The following is a 19,583-nucleotide window of genomic DNA, read 5'->3' on the forward strand; positions in this document are numbered from 1 at the left end:
TTCTAGTAAACAAAACTAAGATGACAAAGATTTGTCTATTATTAATTTTTATTAATTAGTGATAATGCTTTGTGCCCGGTGTTCCAGTTTGGCTATGACATCACAGTTGGTGTTGTAAAAAATGTAGTCAGAAACCAAGGACGTAAGGAAGGTAAGAGGAAAAGAAGGCATTGTAGAAGTGATTGCAGATTGTAGATGTCATCTTAGTTTACCCATGTAATAAAACATTCTTCATCTGTGATTTTTGCTTTCAACATCTAATGCACAGTGGTTTAAATATAATTAAGTTGGGTTCAGAGAAAGGTAGGAGAAATTAAGTTAAAATGGGTAGCAGAATGGGAGATACAAAACAGCAGGAAGGGACTAGATGAGAAGAACAAAGGGTAGGAAGATGGAGGATACAATGAATACAGTCACAGAAGGAGAGGAAAGTCTTGGACAGGCTGGGAGCAGATCACAGAAAAATATTTAATATACTGGATGTTAACAAACAGACTAAAAGCACGGTTCACAACCTGAGGACATGAATAGTATCTTGGGATACTTCATGTTGAAAGCGCCCTCAGCTTTTATTGCTGTCTCCATCCCATATTGCTCTGCTTTTCTCTGTACCTAAAATAGCAGCCTCATGGACTCTGCAGGCCTTGGGCAATGACCTCATAGCCTGAGCCAAAGACATGGGTAGGTGAAGGGTTTAGTTGCAGCTGGATGCTTCCCATCTTGCCTGACACATAGAGACACAGGAGAATTGTCTCAACTTTTTTTTAATCTATCAGATTTTACTGGTAATATGGACACATCTGTTCAGTATCCAGAAACTCAGGCTGATACAAGGCTCTCCAAGAGATGCCTGATACGCATGAGAATATTGGAAGATTTAACTGCAAGAAGAAAGTCAATAAATAATGGCATAATGTGAAGTTCCTGAACCAGATTCCTGCCACGTTTTAAGTACACTGATTATTTTAAAGGCACACAAAACAGTGTAGCATTGACATGACTCTGTCAAAATCAAATTATTCCAAAGTAAAACTCAGAATCCTTAAAGTATTCTGCAGTTTGTCTTGTCTTCTGTACACTTGATTACTTATTGAATAATTTTAAAATAATAATTTTTTAATTATTTTTAAATGATCTTCTGTTCCCATGTAATCCGATTATCTCAGCCTGGTTCCCTGCGGATTTGTCTTGTGACTGGCTGTGATCTCCATTCAGAGTTTCTCCCAAGGCAGGGCATTTGTGAGATGTCTTGTCCATGTGGATCCCCAATTATCTGACACTGGATGAGCTCATAGAGAACTATTTAGGTTTGAAAGGACTTTTGGAGTTCTTCTAGTTCAACCCCTCAGTGCAGGGCTGACTAAAATCAATTTGCTCAGGGCCTTGTCTGGACAGGTTCTGAATATCCCTGAGATTCCACAATCTTTCTGGGCAATCTGTTCCAATATTTGTCTGCCTTCACGGTAAAACCAGTTTTCCTAATACCTAACCAGAATTTACCTTGTTGTTTCTTGTATCTGTTGCCTCTCATCTTGATACTGTGCATCTCTCAGAAGAGTCTGGTTCTGTCATATCAGTATCAGATAGTTGAAGACAGCAACAGGATCCCCGCTTAGCCTTCCATTCTCAGAGTTGAACAAGCCCAGTTCCCTAAGCTTCAGATCATATGCTCCAGCTCCCTGACCAGCTGTCTTGATGGCCTTCTACTGAACTTGCTGCCATATAACATCTTTCTTGTAATTGGGAGCCCAATACTGAACACTGTTCTCCAGAATGTGGCCTTATGAGTGCTGAATAGAGGGGAAGAATCACTTCCCTTGACCTGCTGGCTACACCCTCGCCAGTACTTTATGAAGTTGGCCTTCTTTACCGCAAGAACGCATTGCTGAATCATGTTAAACTTGTTGTCCACCAGGACCCCCAGGTGCTTTTCTATAAAGCTACTTTTCAGCCAGTAGACCCCAGCCTGTACTAGTACACAACGTTTTTTGTTCCAAGTACAGGATCTTGCATTTGCCTTTGCTGAACTTCATGAGGTTCCTGTCAGCCCATGTTACCAACCTGCTGGGGTTCCTCTCTGCATAGTACCCCTGCTCTCAAGCATATCAGCTGCTTCCCTGCAGTTTGATACCATCTGCAGACTTGTTGAAGCTGTGTCATGTTACATTGTTCAGGTTATTGATAAAGACATTAATAAAGACATTAACAGTATTGGCCCTAGTATCAACTCTGGAAGAACATCATTAGTTAACAGCCACTAGCTGGACTTTGTACTGCTGATCACATCTCTGTGATGTGATCGTATACCTCTCTGCCTGGCAGTCCAGCCAATCTTCCAGTCATCCACATACCCTAAAAGGAGTATCACCAATTTGACTATAAGAATGCTGTGGAAGTCTGTGTTGAAAGTCTTGCAGCTTTTCACTCTTACTGGAGGCACTGAAGAATTACTACATTTGGCATACCTAGATAACCTTGCTTATAGAAAAGCTAATAAAAGTAGCCTTGTCCGGAGTATGAAAAAGAGCATAAAACATTCAGATGGCCTAATAACTGAAATTGTAAAGACAGTAAATATTTACAGATAATATTTTTAGAATGTTAATAAAAATGAGATAAAGAACTAGAGGCTGGACAGCTTTGAAGAACAGGAAAGAATATGTTTCAGTGGTAGCTGAAAGTTTTGGTTCTGACACAGTTGTTGTAGGGATCAAAAGCTGCCATCTTTCAACTGCTGACATATGTAAAATGAGTGATAAACAGGTGTTGCTGTCACAGAAGCATCAATAGAATCAGCATTGGCAGAGATACTGGAAGAAACTGTCAGCAGCAACACAGAGAATTACCAGTGCTTTCATGCCTAGAAATGTTACTGAATGCTGTCATCCTTTCAAATTGATAAGTCACTTCCATGTGACTCTGACTAGATTTGCACAAATCTGTCTTTCTACTGATTATAGAACTTCAGTTTCCTTGGTAACAAGTGAAGCTTTTAGCAGAATCACAGAAATGCTGGTTGGAAGGGATCCCTGGAATTCATCTAGTTCAGCTTCGTGCTAGAAGCAGGATTGTTGCCAACACTAGATCAGGTCAACTGTGGCTTTGGCTGAGTCTTGATAACCTCCAAGGACAGGGATTCCATGACCTCTCTGGGCAGCCTCTTCCAGTGCTGCATTACTCTCAAAGTGATTTTTTTTCCCTAATTTGCAACCTAAACCTCTTAACATGTAATTTGGGGCCATGGGCCCTTGTGCCATCTATCACCTATTACCAAGAAGAGTTTGACTACATCATCTTTGTAAAGATTTTCAGATAGTTGTGGGCAGCTATTTAGGTTGTTCCTTAACTTTCTTTTCAACAGACTAAGTAAATTAACTCTTTCAACCCTCTCTTCTTAGGAGAGCTCTAGATCCCTAACCATCTTGGTAGCCTTCCACTTGATCCTTCACAATTTTTTCACATCCATGTTCAGCTTCACCATTGCTGAGTAGAGGGGAATAATAACCTCCCTTGATTCAGTGGCTAAGTTCCTCCTAATGTTGTTGAGTTTGTACTTTGCCTTATTTATAATGAGACCATAGCATAGGCTTGTATTCAACCTGGAGTCCACTGTAATCCCATTCCAACTTCTTTTTTAGCAGGGCCACTACTCAGCCAGGAGTAGTAAGTACCCTGCTTCCTCAGCGTCCAAATGAAAATGATGTGGGAGACACCACCAAAAGCCTTGCTAAAATCAAAGTACATTACATCCACTGCTCTCATGACAACTACATGGCCAGTCATTTTGTCGTAGAAGGCAATCAAATTGATCAGATGTTATTTGCCCTTGGTAAATCCATGTAGAGTATTCCTTTTTTTTTTTTTTTTTTTGTCCTTGATATGAATGGAAACGGAGTCTAACAAAGTATGATATTTCCAGGGATCAAGATGAAGCTGAATGGCATGCAGTGCCCTGAGTCTTCCTCCTTCCCTTTTTTCTTAAAGGTGGGCTTTTGCCCTTTTTCTAGTTCTCAGGGACCTCCCCTGATCACCTTGATTTTTCACAGATAACTGACAACAGCCTTGCAGTCACATGGACCAGCTCTTCCAGCACACTTGAGTGAATCCTGTTCAGCCCTATGGACATGAAGAGGCCCAAATTCTAAGTGATTCCTGTTGCGTCCCCACTATTGGGTTTTCCTCTCTTTCCCAAACTGTGCTGCTTCATGCAGGAGCATGCTTTGCCCTTGAAGACTCATATGTAAGGTGTTCAGTACTTCACCATTTTCTTTATCATCTTTCACTAGGTTACCTCACCATTCTATCAGTGGACCTACATTTTCCATTTTAAACTAGGATATCTGTAGATACCCTTTCTGTTACCCTCAACATCCCTGTCTAATTTTAGTTCCAGCTGGGCTTTAGCCTTTGTGATTTTGTTCCTTTGTTCACAGGCAGTGCTTTTATACTAACCTTTTGTTGCCTACCCTTGTTTCCAGCTCTTGCATGTTTCTTTTTTGCCTTTTTGTTCATTGAGAAACTTCCTACTTGGCCAATGGTGTCTTCTGCTGAAATTCCGCATCTTCCTGCAGAACAAGGTTCCTAAGATCTCAGCATTTCTCTCTTTAAAAATCATTCAGCTCTCTTGGGCACCCTTCTTTTTCATGGCTGCAATTCCCTAAATTAAACAGTCTGTTTTCCTAAAACATAGTGTCCAGCTCTGCTGCTTATTTTCCCAACATTTCTCTGGACCCTGAACTTGGTCATCTCATAGCTGCTGCAGTTCCAGCAATCCGCTGTGACCATATTCACCACTGATAGTTCCCTCCATCGTTACGAATGATCATTTCTGACCACTTGAAAAGCTAAAGTGTTTTTATTTCATTATGCAGGTGGGGAGAAAATTAACTACAATTCAGAAGTATTGTCTTTAAATGTTAGAACATTTATGTACTTAATGTGGCTTTGATGGTTATCACATTCTTACTTGCACTGTTAGTGTTCTATATAACATATTGTTGAACCTCCAAGAAACTGTGAGACTCCAAGGATGGCAGAGAAGTGAGATCAGAGAAAAGATGATGGCCAAGAAGACTCATAAAATTACTGCAGTTCATTTGGAAATCTCAGTAACTCATTAACTGTGCTACACTTTGTTTTTGTAAAGAAATATACCTATGAACTTTGGGTTAAGTGCATTGATTGTGTGTTTTTTACTGTATGTAGTTTGAAGTGTGTACACACAAGAGCATGACAGAACATACAATTCAAGGTTGTTGGTTAGTGTCAGTTCATGATACAAGGCAATACGTGAGCTTTAAGTGTTTGTTTCTAGACAGTTAATGATACAGTGTAAGAGATAGTCTATAACTGGCATTACAGTGTAAGATTACCGTCTTTTATAGATGTTTGGAAACTGGACCTTTGGAACATTGGTGTTTACTGTGCTTGTATTCACAGTTACATTGAAGGTAAGGTATGCTGTATTCTTTCCATTGAAACTTGCTTGGAGCTTGTTTTCTCATGGCTGATTACTAATATGAGCTTCTCTCTATAACTATCATTTTGAGGTTACTAGCTTAATTTACAGGTTCTGCCATGTGTGCCTTTTTAACTGCTCAAAATTGAAAAGCTTTTTTGTTAACTAATTCAATGTAGCATCTTTATCTTGTGTAATTTTAGTTCACTCCTACTGAGTGTTCTGTTGCTTCTTTATAGTAATAACAAATCTGTTGTTTTTTCAGCTTGCACTAGATACACAATATTGGACATGGATAAATCACTTCATGATCTGGGGATCACTGCTATTCTACATTATCTTTTCTCTACTCTGGGGAGGAATTATTTGGTATGAACTGAAGTAAAAAATTGCATTGCAAATGTTATTTCAGAAACCTAAGTAGAGTTGTTAGATATTTCGTTTTTTCCCCCAAAACACAATTCATTTTAGCTTTTATATATTGTAGAACTTCCAATAGCTATCACATTTTAAACATGGCAATAATGCTGATTACAGAATGCTCAGCTCTTTTTTCACTGAAAAATATTCTTAGAGAATAGGCTGCTAGAAATATTCTTAGAGAAGGCAATGAGAAGACGAATATCAGACCTCTGACTGCCACTAAAGCTATCTCAATACTATAAATAAAAAAAGACAAAGGATTGGTTCTAGTGGCCAAGGCTATCTGTCTGAGGCAGAATGTCACAGAGTAGGTCAAATCTATGCTGCCTGGGTCTAGCCACTCATAGAGCGTGTTTGTCTTGACTTCTAACAGTCTAAACTAGAGCCAGGCAGTGAAATAACAATGAAGCCATGTGAATGATGAGGGGCCATGTATTTGAGGTCATTCCTTGCCCTCTTTTATTTAGTAAAGTAGATTAGCTCTAAATATCTGAACACCTACCTATCCTACTGCTGGTAAGAAAAGAAGCTTTTTAAGAAACAATATAACTCCTGCCCATAGCTGATTTAAAAATATTAAACCCTTTTTTTATTATTATTTAGAAAAATTCTGCTTACTTGAAATGGAAATTGTTGGGAGGAGAGTAAGTTGAAGTACAGGTTCAAGTTCTTATTATGCCTGATTGTCATCAGGAACTTGAATTCATGTGTCTCACCTGTAGAGAGTTTGTAGGTACAAGGTCCTCTCTTTTAATCTCTCCTGCTGGAGCCTGTTCTACTTTGTATGCGTAAATAAACATGTTGAGGGACCCGAGATAAAACAACAGCTACTTGTTGCATGACAATTGAGGTGCCATTTAATTTGGAGTGAGAATATACAGTGATTCCTTTCCAAATGAGTAACCAGCTGTCAGCTCGTGGATATTCAGTAGCCTCTTTTTTTTCAATAAAATCAGATCTCATTTTTTTCATCATCAGAGTGACAACAGTTTGCAGAAGTGCTATTTTTCCTGAAACTGTCAGTCCTGCTGTGTATAAGAGATGTCACTATTTACATGCAGCAGTGTATTTTAACTTGCTTACTTTTTAGAATACAGGAACGTCTATCAAAATTTGGAAACAAGCTGAAATATGGTTATACCAATATGGAAATATTTGGGCTATTTTAACAATTTTTACGTATTTGGAGATTCTATCTGCCATTTGAAGAGATTTCTGGTATAGTACTTAATTACTGACATTAGGGCTTTACACTGCAGTATTGCTACAAACTGTCCATTGATCTTTGTTCTCAGTAAGCATGGCCTCTAGTTCCAATTAGGGTAAAAATAAATGACTGTCATATACCTTAAATTAGTGAAAGCAGTGAGGGCATTTTAATGACCGTAAAACTGCCATCCAGATACAGGGAAACATGCAAGTGAAGGCAAGCAAGTGAAAGCAATGAGAGTAGAGGAAGATAAAAAAAATGTGGTGAATAGGTTGAGGAGCTTAACATGAAGCCCCAGTCAGAGCTGTCTGGGGGTGCTTGAGGAATGAGAGGTATGAAGAAGGTATGAGAGGTATGATTGACAAGCCTTGCTCTGAGAAGCCATGCAAGAGAGTGTGCAGTGGGAAACAGAAGGAAGTAATGGCTAGGAGGCTGTGAGAAGAAATACGGGGGTGAGATAAGGAGTAGGTGGAAGAGCATAAACTGAGGGTGAGAATGCAACTTTGTCTTTGCAAGAGAGAGGCAGGCTGGGGGGAAGGATGACATGATATTTCCCTACACCCTGCAAGACAAGAGGAAGACAGTTCACTCTAGCCAGTGAATGTCCAGATCTCACTTTGAGAAAACTGGGATGGATGACCTTGCACAAACTGAGGAATTGAACCTGCTGCATTTCATTACTGTCGTAATATATTTAACATTGCCAGCCTTTCTCTTGTGTACTGAATTTCTATTTAATCTTTTCCCACTAGGCCTTTTCTCAATTATCAGAGGATGTATTATGTGTTCATGCAAATGCTGTCTAGTGGTCCTGCATGGCTGGCTATAATTCTACTCATAACTGTCAGCCTTCTTCCAGATGTTCTTAAGAAGGTTTTATGCAGACAGTTGTGGCCTACAGCAACAGAAAGAATCCAGGTAAAAAATATTTTTGTTGTACAGTTATTTTTTGTACCACAGATCTCTAATAATTAGACTTCTTTCAGGTTTAGAAACAAGCTTAGAGCAGAGGTTCCCCATGTATAATGTATGTCACTGGTTGTTTACTTTACACTTCCAAGTGGTATGGTGAATGAAACTGCCTATTATTTATATGGTGGTATTTACCTAAACCCTGGGGTGAGCTCTGTGCCTCCTTACCAACAACCACTGGGAAATCAGCTGATAAAGATGGTGGGAGATGGCTGTACGGCTGAATATGATTCCTGATTTAAGGAAATAAAAAGGACAAAGGGATGAGGATTTCAGTGTGGGTAGATAGGAAGAGTGACATAGGAAATAGGGACATGGCCTGGATAGTTTAAGGTATCCAATAGGAAGCAGGGAGAGGGGAATTTAGGCATCTGTCTCAGCCTAGGACAGAGCCTTCAGTTGTTTCTGTTGTTGCAGAGTATTCAAGGGTGCTGTCCACACCCATGGTTTGAAGTAATTACCTTTCCAACACAGAAAATATATTTGCATTATTCTACTGCACTAAGGAATCTTTGATAGGAGCATTTTAGCATTTGTTGTCCAAGTTGAACATAGTTGTCTGCAAGCTAATTTAGCTAAGCTAAATAAGCTAAGTCCAAGTTAAAACCCAATATGTCATTTTATTGAAATCCACTTTAAAGCAGAGATTTTAACAAGCAGTTTCAATCCTATGGAAGAGGAACTCTGCAGCTGCCTGTGTGTTTATTGTTGAACAAAAACTGTAATTTATATGCTTAAAATAAATGTGATGAATATATATTGTGTTGGTAAGGAATATGTAGTAAACTCATGCCAACATTCAATTGTATTGCATGATCTGTGCAATATAATACTTTCTTAGTGAACTATTTTGTATTGATGCTATGCCTGTTACAAAAAATCTGTATTTAAACTTTATTCGTATTCTCTTAAACATTTTTCCTCTTTTATATTTCAAATTATATTTATTTTGCCTATTTTGATGCATTATTTCTAGAAAAATTTTCAAATATATTTGTCATAGTAAATTACGTATGCCTTACTGTCCCCATGAGAAGAGTATTTTTAAATCTGTTGTCACCTTTCTTCTGATCGGCCCAACAGGACAAACTGTTGCATAAAGGCCTCCTCTGCTGAGGCTGAAAGGGAAGCCAAGTTCTATGGGAAGCATGGTCTGGGGCCACCAGACTAACCCCAGCTGAAGATTTTGCCTGTATTTTTGGCTTCAGCAAGCTTTCATTTGTTACATATGTTAGAAGGTGTATGGATGGTAGAGGTATTGAATCTGAACCTTGTGTTACTGCCCTTGCTCTTTTCAGCACATCAGCTGCCACTGATAGGTTAAATTTATGAATTACCAGTGACTGTGTGTTGGGATTAGTTAGTATTTTAATTTCTATTAGGAAAGATATTTTTCATTAAGAGGAAAGGAATAAAGGAACTTCACTTCTAAGGAAAATAAAATTTCCTTTTTGGCAAAGGTAAAAATAATTCTATTTTAATATTTGTAAAGTAAACTACTTGCCATTGTTTTGCATTCCTTGAATATACAGAATTATGAAATGCTGTACTTCAGGCAAGACTATAGCATTTGCAGGCTTATCAGCATGTAGCATTTTTTCTATTTAGATATGTTTAATAGATGTCTATATGGCATATATGCTGCTTGTAGAAGAAGTTGCTCAGTGTAGTTCTGCATGCTTTAATTTTAAAAGTTTAAAGAGAGAATGTGAATGGGTTAATGCAAACAAATAATACCCCAGTTAAGGTATTACAGCATTTCTCATTGACATTGTATGTTAGTGCTGAAAATGAATCAGTTGTAAAGCAAACTTTTTGGATTAACACTGGGCAATACTCATTTTTTAATATTTAGTAGAAAATCTTTGGCTTTTAACCAGATATATTCCTTGTGTTTCTTCTTCCCTCTCTCTGTTTCCTCCTGTCTTCCAATCCGCTCTGTCTAAATAACTGCTACCTTGCTTTAATCATAAATGATGTGCACGGTTACTTCCTACAATCTTCTGGGGAAATCAGACTAAACATCAGTGCCTTTCTGTTGAGCAGTCCACCATCTTTATGCTTTCTCAGACTTCAAGCAGTCTAAGTTTCTAATGGAAAAAAAGGTGACTTTTTTCTGCCTTTCTGCATGCTTGGCCATTTCATTCAAGGACAGTAGAAAGTTTATCATCAGAAGTTATTTACCATACTCATTGTCTCCATTTCTGATTCACAAGCCAATTGTACTTTAAAGAAGAATACTGTTTATATAGATTTTTCCTTCTTCTGTTTATTTATCCCAAAGAACCTATGAATCATTGTCACAATCCATCACTATCACTATTCTGTCATTTTTGCCACTGTTACTACTCAATTTTACATGTTTCTGCCTCAAGAATCTAAGAATCTTAGATTCCCATTCATTGATACATCTCTAGGTGAATGCATGTTGTGACTAAGTGGAATATTTACCACACAAAGAAATGATGATACCAATTATGCCAATGTTACTAGCTTAGTACAGAAAATGTAGTACTGGAAGACACCGAATTGATCTTTCAAATATATGGATGTATCTCCTCTGCTGTTATGGAAGAATATACAGCTTTTTTTTGGCAAATTATTTCTAGCATACATTTTGAAATCAAGATTTTCTTGTACTCCATTTTATGAAATTCTGTGATTCTTTCCAGAAAGAAAATAGCCCAAGATCCAGAAATACATACTAATTTAATAATGAAATTGAAAAAAACTAGCAAATTTTGGCTTCACAGAAGTTTGTAAGAAAGCTCTTTTTGACTGAGTAGTAGGAGACTGTTGGTTTCCACTGTAGAATTTATATCCTTATTTTTTAACTACATTAAATACATTTTCTCTCTCTTTCTGCCTTCAAAAATGTAGTCAATAAAAATGACAGAAACTGCATAAATCACAAGGAAAATACACCAATTGTTTTCACTATTGAACATCTTGGCTAAAACTAGCTCATAGTTCCCTTAGGATTAGTTTGAATGGGCTTTTAGCCAATTATTTTTAAACTTACTGCATTCATATAAGCTATGAAACCTTCTTTATAATAAAGAACTTCTGGAACAGTTAACAAGTAAAACACAAGACTAGCTAAAAGCTAGCTTTTAATGGGCTAGAACATTAGTTCTGCAAAAGCTTTGGAGGAATCTGTTGTCTTTGAGTAATTCAGGCCAAAACCTGCTCACGCCTCATACATGTGACTGTTCGACTCAACACATCAACCTGAATTTTGTTCTTTAACTAGAAGAAAAGAACAGGGATTGTATGGGGTTTCTCTCAGGCTTTACTTTTAATAAGCAGTAGAATTATTTTAATATCCAAACTGCATTAATTTGTTGTGGAAAATACAAATTACCCTCTTCATGTTTTTTATTGTCCCTTCAATTAACAATGCTTCAGTAATCCCAGATATTTTCTAATATTTGGATTGTGAGCTGTAAATAACTTCTAAGTTTTCATTCCTTTTTAAGAAACATTTTTCTTTTTCTCTTGGCTTCTGACTGACGGTTTTTTACTTCACTTTCATTTTAGTCACAAGATCAGACCATCAGCCTTGTTATGAAATCTCTACCCTTTGCCACTCTTGGGGAAACCCAAAGCGGCACTTCTGGCACTGGGTGTCTCTGGGGATTTGTCATTCTTCTGCTCCTTGATGGGCTTAGCTTCTGTTGAACAAGTGCAGAGCACTCTTAGAAAACTAGTGACCAGTAAAATGTTGCCTTTGTCACGTGTTGGGCTCCTCTTCTATGGAAAACAAAGAAGGGGATGCTGCTGTTGCAATATTTGAATTCTGTGGAAGAAGTTACCTTGGCAGCTCTCCCTCCGTCTTTCACCGTGTTGTAATGAATAAGCTGTAAGTCGGCCTTCATTACCACTGGGCTCCATCATCTTCACGTGCAATACTCCCTTCACTATACTGTTGTCCTGGGGAGTAGTGAAGCAGGACATCTGCTCCTTAATTTAGAATGCCTGGGCTGGCTAGGCGAGAATACCTTAAAAGAAATACTGGGCCAATGAGGCTACTAAATGCCCTGTACTGCTGTAGGTACAGCACTCATACATGGCTTTATCAAATCAAAGGGAACTCTCTAATCTCATACAGGTCGTTGTCAGTGGGGAAGAACACAGCCCACGGTAGCTGGTTGTGATACAATTTAAATATTTTGGGGGGCAGTTAAGTATTTTTTTTAATAAAGTTTGGAATGGAATTAAAAACATCCTCAGTGTGGCTCAAAGGGTTAACATCAGGATTGAGAAATAGAAAACTTGTTTTACACTGAATAACCTTTTATTTTTAAATCTATCAGAAAATCTGTCACTTTACAGGACCTTGGTACAGTAGTTACATTTGTACCAAATGGTACAGTTCGTTCACATTTCCCTTATGTATTCAGCAAGAATCTCAGTGTTTTTCCTCATCCTTGCAGAAGAGTATGAGACATAAAACAACTCTAAATGCACTGGCGAACAGCGATGGGCCACTTCTTGAAGGAAATCTTTCAGCTTCCGAGGCATAATTAGATCAAAGCTAGGTAACAGTACAGTATGTGTTGCCAGTTTGGATTAATTTCTATTGGTGAACTGTGCTTTTTACAAATCAACTGTTTCCTCCAGAGTTTTTGCTGTACTTTACCAATATTGATATAAAATCATTAGATTTTACTTGGAGAGCTGTTTTTGCAAGAGCTATTCCGTATCCCAGGTAAGATCTTTCTGACTTAGACACTTACTACTGTAACGCAAAACAATGCGTCTGCATGAATCAGTGTACCTACATTAAAGTCCATTAATACGTTGGGTGTAGTGTGACATCTGTTTTATAGAACTGCAGCCATTATTGCAGAATGCATTCACATTACACTATGGTATAGAATATATAAAGTCAGAAGTAATTCTCACCCATTAGCAGTTTATCCATCATATCTCAACTTCTTGAATATATACATAGACCAAATGCAGACATTAAAAGAGGAAGATAAGCAAGTTACATGTGAATGAGACCTTGTGTCATGAGACTGGGGCTATACATCTGACAGCATCTACCATAATAGTATGGTCTACATAGTGCATCAGTGTGTTGCTGCCTGAGACCAACAGAGAAGTATGGTAGTCTTGCCAGACATCTGAAACAGGAGCTTAAGTGGTGAGTTCCTAAAGCCTCAAAACATTAGGACAGGAGAATGGAGTTCTCTGCTTTATATTATCTGCTTGACATACCACTGGTTACACTAACAAGTATAAGTAAAAAGTTAATCCTTTTTACTCAAATACATTTATTCCCTCCTGAATGCCATATTTGCTCCAGTCCCTACACACTCTCTTGACCCCAAAAAGCAACACGCAATGAATTAAGTGAAGGAGCAAAGTACCTGTATGTGGAGAGGACAAATGCAACATAATGAGCTGATGGGGGGAGAAGATAGCCTGGGTGGTAGGGCTTAAAGGTAGGTGAAGGGTTCTTTTGATTTATTTTTAACATCTGCTAGATGAGAAGTAGTAGAAAACTCTGACTTTCTTGAGTAGTATTAGGCATAGCAGATTAAAAGATAGCAAGTCTTGGAATCCAACATTTTATGTCTGGAAAAAATACAGTTTTGTTTTCAGAGATGCTTATGGCAACTAAAATGCTTTACTTTGTAGATAGAAGAATAGGAAAGCTAGTAGCAAATCAGGGTTTGAAAACTCCCTCTAACATTTCCAAAACAGTCTGCAAATAAGTTACCTGATTATCTGCATTTTTCCATATTAATGTTGGTATTTGGTCTATATATGTGTTTCAAAGAAGCCAGGCAACACTGATAGTGAATAGTTTGGTACAGTTGGCTCACTCCCTCTTCCTAGAGTAACTTGTTAAGATAGCTTTCTGCATGCTCTTGGATATGTAAGAGTAGTATTTTGAGCTTACGATTGGCATAAAAAATATAATATTAAATCTCAGGTAAATTTCTATAATACCTCATAAATGTTTTTGTTTTTTCCTCCTTTTTGCTATTTTATTGATGTTAGCAGGGAAAAAGAAAGTGGATGATTAAGAATATTGCTGGTATATATAGTATTCATGGGGAGAGTGATTGATACCATTGGTTTGAATAATGCTTATAATGTATTTATATCTTAAATACTGTCACATTACCTCCATAATCCTGTACCTGGAAATTATGTGTGCATTTAGCAGGGAGAGCAGATAACCTTGATTTAGGAAAGCACTATACCAATTTTCTTTTAGTTTGTGCACATATTCCAGAGTCTTCTCATGCAGTTATGCTATTACTTTAGTCCTGAGTATTTCCTGAGTGGAGATGCTGATTCTACCAGAATGTTGGATGATTATGTAGTACAGATAAATGTTAATTGATAGTTAGACTCAGAGAGTATTGTGATATGTAGTATAAATTGCCTGTATAGATGCCACATGTAACCTAAGCAAGTCCAAAACCAGCTCTTGCTTAAAAGTACAAAACTAGTGCATTAAACCACTGGTACTTTCATCTATTAGCACAAGCCAATTGTAGAGAATTCTCTCTCTTTGAAAGTACAGGGCAAAGTAGTTGATTTTTTTTCTATTTTCTTAAAATTCTCATTAAAAAATCCTGACTGAAAAAGGTCAGAGATAAAAAGATATATCAGTAATCAGTGCAAAATGCTATATAAACCTGATAAAAAACTCAACTTGAAAAAAATCCTCTGTGTCTTCATCTGTTCTCTAAAAAACCCATTATCAGCTTTAGAAATTGTATGTAAAATTATGCCTGATTCTGTAGGTCTTAATATAAAATTAATTGCATTGAAAGTGGTTGATTGTTCAACATGCAGAGATTATACTTCCACTTGAAACAAATAGCCAGAGTGGTGATCTAGTGAGAGGGATTAATATTCCAAGAGTATAATAGCCCTATGGGAGAACACAATTTTAGAATTCTGGGTTCTGAAATTATCTATTTACTATATATTTGCTTTTTCTTAACAGAATGCATCAAGGCACTGTCAGGAGCACATCTCCGAATTCACACCTCTTGCCTGTCTGAAAAGCCCAAGATACAGGAGCAGTGACTGCAGCAGTTCCCCAGCAAGAAGGTCTAATTCTCGTTCTAAAAAAATGATGTTTACGCACTGGAGAGGCATTGATTATTCAGTACTTCCATCTGTCTTTGGCTATTCAAATAAGCATTGTCGTTCCAGTGCAGGCTACCACTACAGTGGGTCAGGTTTGGAAACATCTGTATGACAGAACACCAATTCAAGCCTTTAAAAACTGGTTTTGTGTATTTCTTTTTTTGCAAAAACAGGAAACAGACATCACGGAAATATATTAAACTATGCTTTGCTTTTGCTGTCTGAAGTAATGTTCAGACAAACAGGATCAAAAGCTATAAGTATGAAACCTGCCAGGCCAATTGGCCTCTTCTGTGTTTCAAACTACTGGAGCAATGAACAATCTGCACAGTCTGGTACTGTGAGACTGATAGCACTAAAAATCCTTTGTTCTCTGTCAAGAGTTTTGTGTGTTTTATTGCTTCTGTCATCTTTAGTCATTTCCTTTGTTACTTGAAGTGTATAGTTTCAGTCAGTGAGCTACATTTTGAGATCAACAGTTTTAATTTTCAGCCAGAAGCAATGACCTCAGTTATCACCAATGAAAGTCTCCTAAAGCATATTTAACAAGTACAGTTTCTGATTTTGCTATGTCCTTTTTCTTTCTTTGCTCTTTCTGTAGAACAAACTGGTGTTTCCTCTGTGCAAATCTGCTTTCAAGAAACACTCTCTAATACTCACTTCCTTGTAAGTGGCCAAATCAGGGTTATATATGGTTTTTAGTTTTTCCCTGTAGAAAGATAGGCAAAATAATTCTTGTGTCGCATATGCACTATTTAAAGTCAAGTTGGCTGTTAAATAGGTAAATATGATCAGTGTTGGTATTTACTCAAAAACTGAATGTAAGCATTTTGCCTAAAATGTCTTTGTGAATTTGTCAAAGATGAAAAATTAGCCAGTGCTCTCACTTCTTTTCTATCTCGGTGATTTTAAAGTATGCATAGTAAAAAGAAAGCTTGTTTTTTTTCAAAGCCTTTTCTTAAAAAAAGAAAAAAGGAAAAAAGGCAATTTTTCCTACCTAGATATGAGTCTTTTACTATCTAGCTTTGATCCTTTTAAATACAGACTAATAGGCTCAGCAGAGGTTATTACAAAGCAAGTACACAACTGTTAACTTTTGCAACCGAACCACTAGGTGGCATAAGGCTGTTCACTAATGAAACAGTTCTGATAGAAATCAGTTTGACAAGGATTGTTTGAATTATTTTAAGTATGATAGCCAACTTGAACACCTGTTATCTCTGTTGCATTTATGTTACCTTGCACTAACTTTACAACTAGCTCTATCCTTGTCTTGTTTCTTTAGTCCAGTGTTTTATTTTGGGGTGCAAAAACATCTGAAGGATGAATCTGATTCCAATCAATTTCAGTAAACCTGGTGTTTATAACTGGTAAATAACCATAATCATTAAATAATTCTGGGAGGTTATTAGCTAAAAAATTATTTCTATATGAAAACAAAATGTCTGGAATCAGAGCTACAGCCTTTATTGGAAGACTTGACCAAGACATTGTTAGTTGTCCTTTTTATGGAGTAGGATGGTAGCGAAAATCATTTCCCTTTTTGTGTTTTTAAAATAAAAAGTAGAAACAAAATAATTTACTTAATTTACTTTTTAATTTACTTAATTTACTTTTTAATAAAAGAAAAATCAACTTACTGAGAAATGTTCCTTGCAATATTCCTAATGAATTTCATATTAAAAAACACTGAAATATTATCAATGTGAGCTGGGACAAACAGATACACTGTAAAGTGAGTAGTGAAATCTTTAGTATACCAAAGATAAAGGAAGAGAACATCTAACAGTGAGCACCACAAATGCATTCATTGTCCTTTAAAGTGGCACGAAGGTATTTTTACCATTTAATATGTAGCACTTTTCAGTTTCAAAGAATGTCATCATAACAGTAACAATCTGAAATACAAAAATATGTATATGAGTGTGGATGTGTACATATGTATTTGCCATTGCATACTTGAATATTGGTCAGTTAGAACCGTCCCCTACATAAAACACTGGTGTATATATTTTAAAAAAAAATAATATGGGTATAAATTTTATACCAGTAGCAGTGACAAATTTCTTGTGTGTAGTTAACAAATTATTTGTAATGTATTTTTTAGAAATCTTAAAATTGCCTTTGCACTGAAATATTTTTCATACTGTAGCTATTTATAAATCTGTTCTACGCATACATTTGTTAACACACCATTTCTTTCTTTTTTTTTTTTTTTTTTTTTTTTTTTTTTTTTTTTTTTTTTTTTTTTTTTTTTTTGAAGACTTTTTTTAATACTTTTGAGTTTTGGCCACCTAAACTTAGCTTACAGTGGAACTGTGGCTGAATGTTAAAATTTTGATGAATGTTAAGTTAGAAATACTGTTCTATTGCTCTGCCAGTCTTGCCCACACTATTCATGTTTTATTGTTGTTTGTGATAGCAGTGATTAGACTGGTATACTTTCTATACTATACTGCTTTTTATTCTAAAAAGCCTTCTGCTTTTTTACTTTATTCTGATTTCCATCTTTTAGCCTTAAATAAGGAAATTCTTGCTTGATGTTTTTGTAAATGCTGCATTCCTGTTCTGCCTACTAACAAAGCAATTCATTGCAAACTTCTTGTGACCCAACACTTAGAAATTATTGAAAATATTATTCAGGCTGAAACACCTATATAAGTACTTGGGGAATTTTAGTTATACATGTCATTCTGTGGAAGGGGAAGGATGTTAAAATTTAAGTGGAAGTGTCTGCTTTGATGTAGCAATACTTTTACCTTCTTCTTCAGAGCTAGAGCTACTGTTTGTGCATTAAAATAGACCATTTAAAGGAAAAGGCATGTAACAACTCAGTTTCACTTGATGCATCTTTGCTTCAATCCTTGTTACTATTGCCATGCAAACCTAGTCCACTGCGGCAGGTGTTAACTTGGAGTTTCTTTGTAAATGGATCAGACGATACGAAGATGAAAAAGAAGTTAGATCAAAATGAATTAGACAGTTTTATTAGGGATGGGACACTGAAAGGAGGCGAGTTTTTATATATTACAAAAAGAATTAAAGGGGAAAAGTACAAAAATCTGTATATCTTCCTAACCTGCCTTGTTTAAATTGTTGCAGCTTTAACAGCATAATGTCTCCATAACTGCTTCTATAAATGTCTTGAAACTGGTAAGCACTAACCAAATGTATGTGAAGACTTAGAAAGTATTTCAAGCTTTTCAGTCACTGAAGCTCATATATTGCTGCAGTGACTTCTGGCAAAAGACTTAGATCTTTTCTGTTTCATGATGTACAATAATTAATATTGTTTGTTCAGCCACTTAATATAAAAGCTTACAGTTTACTTTCTTGCTTGCATAACCTGTTTGTCTTGATCCAACCGGCTTGCAAATATAAAAGGAAAAAATAGCTTAATTAAGCAACTGCACTACTTTTCTTTTGGAAGCCTATGGGATCATTGTGCTCATGCTACTGTCTCTGTTAAAAAAGCTTTAATGGAAATTTGTGAAAGTATTATGGAAGTGAAAAGGTATGTGATTCTACTTTGCAGAATAATCTAAAAATCAGTTTATATAGCTTTATTTTTTTTAACCGTATGAAGATACACAATTTTAATATGCATTGTCTCTGACACAAATTCTGTGGTATGTATACATTGCATTTTAAATGTCCTTCCTTGATCTAATGTAAAGTAGAATCTGCAGAAGTGCTTTCTAGGGGTTGGGGGTAGTTATCTGTGCATTTAACATTAAAGATGTCTGTAGTCATCAGCACCAAGTACTGACATTTATTTTTTAATTGAACAATTATAGGTGCATTTATTTGCAAATAAATCAGACTTCAGATCTTATGCCTAGATTATCCTATACCACTTCATATATTTGATTGAGGAGTCAGTGTGTGAATACATTACTGTAAAGTTTCTTTTCAGTGCAATTTTTAACTTTCATTTCTGTAGATAACCATATATAACTTGTTTATATTCAGTCACATTTTGGATCTTTATGTAGAGTATATAAGCAGGAGACATGAATCTGCTTGCAATAAATTTAAAAATTCAAGACTGGTTTAAGTTGGTTCATGAGTAATTAAAATAATTTAAGTATGAATATGAGATGATTTCTTATTAACCTGTAATAAAATATGAGTAGATAACAGAAAATTAAATAAGTGTTTGGTTCTGTTTATGAATATGCCTGTAGTCACATTTATTTTAACAGTATATGTTGCCAGCTGAAAAAACTAGCTAACAAAAGGGAAAAATTAAAGAAGGCTGAAATGTGAACAGTGTGGGCGTTGTTTCAAAGTAAATACAAATTGGTACCATTCTAGGAGAGCTTAATTCCTCCCACATAAATTGGATTAGTGCTAAATTTCACCTTTTTAGCTAAACTATAAGCTACAGATAAGAAG

The 19,583-nt window shown here is 36.3% G+C and overlaps 1 protein-coding gene across 5 annotated transcripts in view; it reads left to right on the forward strand.

Moving 5' to 3' along the window:
• The window catches only part of ATP11A (ATPase phospholipid transporting 11A), a 140,284-nt gene extending 120,967 nt beyond the window's left edge, over positions 1-19,317 (forward strand). Inside the window, exons 26-30 of one of the 5 annotated variants that reach the window (XM_085320857.1) lie at positions 5,385-5,450; positions 5,724-5,827; positions 7,844-8,009; positions 12,500-12,604; positions 15,040-15,111. In XM_085320857.1, coding sequence (XP_085176983.1) covers positions 5,385-5,450; positions 5,724-5,827; positions 7,844-8,009; positions 12,500-12,589 — 426 coding nt within the window. In that variant the 3' untranslated portion in view covers positions 12,590-12,604; positions 15,040-15,111. Of the gene's footprint in view, positions 1-5,384; positions 5,456-5,723; positions 5,828-7,843; positions 8,010-12,499; positions 12,605-15,039 lie in introns of those variants that run through there. The other 4 variants (XM_085320855.1, XM_085320856.1, XM_085320858.1 and 1 more) reach the window with 4 other exon arrangements.
• The last annotated feature ends 266 nt before the right edge of the window (positions 19,318-19,583 follow it).

This window comes from Rhea americana, unplaced genomic scaffold (genome assembly GCF_003343005.1).
Source record: "Rhea americana isolate MKP2758 unplaced genomic scaffold, rheAme1 scaffold_66, whole genome shotgun sequence".
In the NCBI taxonomy this organism is placed as follows: Eukaryota; Metazoa; Chordata; class Aves; order Rheiformes; family Rheidae; genus Rhea; species Rhea americana.